Source organism: Otolemur garnettii, unplaced genomic scaffold (assembly GCF_000181295.1).
Source record: "Otolemur garnettii isolate 467f Iridium unplaced genomic scaffold, OtoGar3 scaffold00181, whole genome shotgun sequence".
In the NCBI taxonomy this organism is placed as follows: Eukaryota; Metazoa; Chordata; class Mammalia; order Primates; family Galagidae; genus Otolemur; species Otolemur garnettii.
Genome location: NW_003852576.1, coordinates 3046295 through 3051844, shown reverse-complemented (window position 1 = coordinate 3051844; position 5550 = coordinate 3046295). Strand labels below are relative to the sequence as shown.

The 5550-nt window shown below is 39.5% G+C and overlaps 1 protein-coding gene across 1 annotated transcript in view; it reads right to left on the bottom strand.

Annotated features, from left to right (window-relative positions):
* The window catches only part of SLC30A9 (solute carrier family 30 member 9), a 73162-nt gene that overhangs the window by 6428 nt on the left and 61184 nt on the right, over positions 1-5550 (bottom strand). Inside the window, exon 16 of the mRNA XM_003800701.3 lies at positions 2386-2515. Coding sequence (XP_003800749.1) covers positions 2386-2515 — 130 coding nt within the window. The remainder of the gene's footprint in view (positions 1-2385; positions 2516-5550) is intronic.

Below are 5550 nucleotides of genomic sequence, written 5' to 3'. Positions count from 1 at the left end.
AAAAAAAAAAAAAAAAAATATCAGATCAAGAAAACTGAGGATGGCTCAGTGCCTGTAGCTCAGCGGCTAGGGTGCCAGCCACATACACCAGAGCTGGCGGGTTCGTATCCAGCCCAGGCCTGCCAAACAGCAATGACAACTACAACCAAAAAATAGCTGGGAGCTATGGCAGGTGCCTGTAGTCCCAGCTACTCGGGAGGCTGATGCAAGAGAATCACTTAAGCCCATGAGTTTGAAGTTGCTGTGAGCTGTGATGCTACAGAACTCTACTGAGGGCAACAAAGTGAGACTCCATTTTATAAAAAAAAAAAAAAAAGGAAAAAGAAAGAAAACTGAGGACAATACTAGTCAGACATAGCACGGCAAAATCACTGGGAAAAGGGCAGACTATTCCAGAAATGGTGACAGAATAATCATTTTCCAGGGAGGAAAAAGCATTAAATCCCTACCTCAGACTATTAAACAAACAGATTAAAGACCTAAGAGTAAAAAGCAAACCACAAAACTTTTAGTAGAAAAAATAGTAGAATATTTTTCTAGTAGAGAAAGAAGGATTTTTCATGTAAGATAATAAAAAGCACAGAGGAAAAGATTACAAATTTGACATTAAAATTAAAAACCATATTATATCTTGTGTACAATGAAAAGTCAAACCATAAAAAGTTACTTGCATATGTATAACCATGGAAGAATTAGTATGATATATTAAAAATAATATGTCTCCAACTCTGTCACTAAAAACAAGTGAAAAAACAAGGAGCAATAATATAGCAGAAATTCTAATGGCCAACGCACTTCACTGTTTATTAATTTCACTACTCCAAGAAATAAGATATGATTTCACACTTACACTTTCAAAAATTTCAAAACAACCTAGTAATACAACCTAGTAAGAGCAGGAAGTGAGAGAAACTATGATACACATCGTAGAAGTTAAATTGGTACACTTTGAAGAAAAATTTGACAATGACCCAGGGAAGCTGAAGATAAATACACTTAATGGCTGACCTATTTTTTTTTTTTGGAGTTTTTGGCCAGGGCTGGTTTTGAACCCTCCACCTCCAGTGTATGGGGCTGGCACTCTACTCCTTTGAGCCATAGGCACTGCCCTGGCTGACCTATTTTAAATCACATACTATAATACCTTAAAGAAACTTCTATAAATGTGAACAAGACAACATGAATGGGAACCAGAAGAACACCATCATGGCACAATTTCATAAATGCCCATCACCTAGAGACAGGATAGACTGCAGCGTATTTATGGGATGAAATGTTACATAAAAGCAAATTAGAGATAAGTAGCATGGAAGAATTTCAAAAACATGGCTATTGGGCGCTGCCTGTGGCTCAGTGAATAGGGCGCTGGCCCCATATACCGAGGGTAGCAGGTTCAAATCTGGCCCCAGCCAAACTCCAACAATAATGAAAAAATAGCCAGACGTTGTGGCGGGCGTCTGCAGTCCCAGCTACCGGGAGGCTGAGGCAAGAGTATTGCCTACAACCGAGAGCTGGAGGTTGCTGTGAGCTGTGATGCCACAGCACTCTACCAAGGGCAATAAAGTGAGACTCTGTCTCTAAAAAACAAAAAAAAAAACAAATATGGCTGTTAAGCAAATTGTGTCAATAAATAGAGTATGATACCATTTATACCAACTTTTAAACACTAAGAATGCTCTATACAGGGTAGCCATAAAGTTCATGAGCAATTTTAAAGTGCACACTCTTTTTTTTTTGAGACGGAGCCTCAAGCTGTCCCCCTGGGTAAAGTGCGGTGGCATCACAGCTCACAGCAACCTCCAACTCCTGGGCTCAAGCAAGTCTCCTGCCTCCGCCTCCCAAGTAGCTGGGACCACAGGCGCTGGCCACAACGCCCGGCTATTTTTTGGTTGCAGCCGTCATTGTTGTTTGGCAGGCCCAGGCTTCGAACCCGCCACCTTAGGTGTACGTGGCTGGCGCCTTAGCCCCTTGAGCCACAGGTGCTGAGCCAGTGCACACTCTTTTAAATTGCACACGAACTTTACAGCTACCTTCTATATGCTTCTGCAACTTTATTAAAGTTACCTAAAATGTGTCTCAATTTGCCTACATGTGTTAAAAAGAAAATGTTATGTCTTTACACCAGACTTGCTGACAATAAATTAGATAAAACAGATAAAATGCCTGGTGCTTAACAAGCATTTAAAAAGTCTGTTCTTCTGCTATCTCCTCTGAACCATTCTCCAAAAAATAAAAAGGGTCGCCGTCAAACTTTGGAAACTAAGATTTGAAGAGTTGAAGTGACATTAAGACCTATAAAAAATAAAAAAGTTTTATTTTGTTTATGTCAGAAGTAATTTTTCTGACCCTTAGCTATCCAAGAAAATAATAAACACATAAACTTACCTGTAGCATTTGGTCAAAATCTTGTTTCTCCAAATATGATCTCGTAACAACTCGTCCATCGAAATCTACTTCTGCCTTAAATCTGACTTTACCTAATCCCAGATCTGTGGCTTTAACATCATGAACTGCCCTGTATGTAGTCAACAACAATGCATATCAATTATACACACACACACACACACACACGTACACTTCAAAGGCACAAAGTCTAGAATTCTCTTTTCCCACCAATGATGAAGATGGACAAAGACGGTGTCACAGTCTTCATCAAGTATCACCCACCATTTTCTAATGCTCGCTGTCCAGGGAGATGTTTTTTGCAAAATGCCACACATACGGGCAAACTTAACAAACACTATAATATGGTAATGGTAATTTGTATATATGTGTATTAACTCAAAATCACTTTTCTTCTTTTTTTCACTTTTCTAAAATGTCCTGCTATCTCATAAACCCTCCCCCCCATATGTCCACTTACCAATTTCCTAAGTACCATTTACAAAAAATTTTTTTCTGGATAATAGTGTTTTAGAGTATATGAATCACTTTTATATTCACTAGGCTCTGTAAGAAGTCTTCAAACAATGCTATGAAGGTCTCTAGTAGACTGGCATTAATAATAACCACCCCCTGGGACTGACGTGGGGCATACGGAGTGAACACATACATACCGTACTTTGCCACATATATGCAATTCTGTGTATAATGTGCACCCACACTTTTTGGCACAAAGTTTCAGGAAAAAAACCTCTGATTTTAATTTATTTCCCCAAATGAATAGGTCTTTTATTGCATTGTTAAAATTACAAGTATCTCTTAGGAATCGACAACTCATTTTAATTTTTTTGTTTTTTTTTTTGAGACAGAGTCTCACTTTGTTGCCCTTGGTAAAGTGCTATGGCATCACAGTTCACAGTAACCTCAAACTCTTGGGCTTAGGTGATTCTCTTGCCTCAGCCTCCCAAGTAGCTGGGACTACAGGCGCCCGCCACAACACCTAGCTATTTTTTGTTGTTGTTGTTGCAGTTTGGCTGGGGCTGGGTTTGAACCTGCCACCCTCAGTATATGGAGCCGGTGCCTTACCCACTAAGCACAGGTGCTGCCCCATTTTAATTTTTAATACAAATTTTTGTTTGTTTCTATTTAGGTACTTGTAAAGGAATTTTAAAAAATATCTAGATTGCTAGCTCCCATCTAATGTATACAAAGAGAAATATATTGCTTTTCACTGGTCACACATGCTTTCATTGCAAGTTTTGCCATATAAAACCAATTACTATATTCCAAGGTATTACTTTACATAGGGACATCACTACTGCTTTCTATAGTCACACTTTTAATGCATAAGCATACATAAAAGAATTTAAAACATTTATACAGCTATAGAATTAATTACCCATGTGTAATGCGCATCCATATTTTTCCCACAAAAATTTGGGCAAAAAAATATATTATATATGGCAAAACATGGTTAAAATATAGCACCAACTACAAGGCAGGCATTTAAGAATGGTTTTCATGGCCAGGCGCAGTGGCTCACGCCTGTAATCCTAATATTCTGGGAGGCTGAAGTGGGTGGACTGCTTGAGCTCATGAATTTGAGACCAGCCTGAGAAAAAGCGAGACCCTGTCTCTACTAAAAATAGAAAAACTGAGGCAAGAGGATCGCTTGAGCCCAAGAGTTGGAGTTTGTTGTGAGCTATGATGCAGCATGCTACTCAGGGTGACAGCTTGGGACTCTGTCTCAAAAACAAAAAAAGAAAAAAACCCCCAAAACAAGAGATGGAATTAATAATCAAAAAACTACCTACATAGAAAAATCTATGCCCAGATGGCTTCACTGCTAAATTCTACCAAATATTTAAAGAAGAAATAAAATAATATTGATTATTCACAAACTGTCCCAAAAAATAGAAGAGGAAGGAAAACTTCCCAACTCATTCTAAGAAATTAGTTTTACCTGGATACCAAAACCAGACCAAGACAACACAAGGAAAGGACATTAATACAGATTATCTCACATTGAGTTACTAAGTCTGATGCTGATTTTAAGAATGCTCAACTTGGCTCAGCACCTGTAGCTCAGAGGTCAGGGTGCCGGCCACATACGCTGGGGCTGGCAGGTTTGAACCCAGCCTGGGCTTGCCAAATAACGACAACTACAAAAACAACAACAAAAAATAGCCGGGCATTGTGGCAGGTGCCTATATTCTCAGATACTTGGGAGGCTGAGGCAAGAGAATCACTTAAGCCCAAGAGTTTGAGGTTGCTGTGAGCTGTGACACCATAGCACTCATGGCACTCTACAGAGGGAGACACAGTGAGACTCTGTCTAAAAAAAAAAAAAAAAAAAAAAAAGAATGCTCAACTTCTGAGTGGGGTGTAGGCAGGGATGGAGAGAAAAAAAAGTAGAATGATCAACTTCTAATATTCTTTAAGAAAACAGATCTCACTGTGTTGCCCAGGCTGAAGTACAGTGGCTATTCAGAGGCACAATCACGGTGCACTATAGCCTCAGATGCCTGACCTCCAGTGATCCTCCCATCTTAGCCTACTACCATGTAGCTGGGACTAGAGGCACATGCCACCATGCTCAGCTCTCAATTCATAATCTTGATCCAACAAGGTAATTAGTTTTCAAGATTAAACATACAGGGCATAGAATATAAATCTAGTATTCACTAGTATGTTTTACTAATTCAGATATATAGGTTTTTTTTGTGTGTGTGTGTGAGAGACAGAGTCTGAAGTTGTCGCCCTGGGTAGAGTGCTGGGGCACCACAACTCACAGCAACCTCACACTCTTGGGTTTAAGCGATTCTCTTGCCTCAGCCTCCCAAGGAGCTGGGACTACAGGTGACTGCTACTGTACAGGTGCTCTGGCTCTTTTAATTGCAGTTGTCATTGTTTAGCAGACCCGGGCTGGGTTCGAACCCACCATCCTAGGTGTATATGGCTGGAGTCCTTGCCGACTGAGCTATGGGCATCACCTACATAGGTCATTTTAAAGAGATTTAACATAAAGATGGCAAGTATAACCCAGAGGAAAAACACTTTCTTATTTTAAAGTTTGAAAAAATAAATACATATAGCTAGTGGAAAGATAGGATTTTAAAACTTTGCTCTCTCATTTTTTCATTCTGTTATAAATCTCAGTGAATTCCA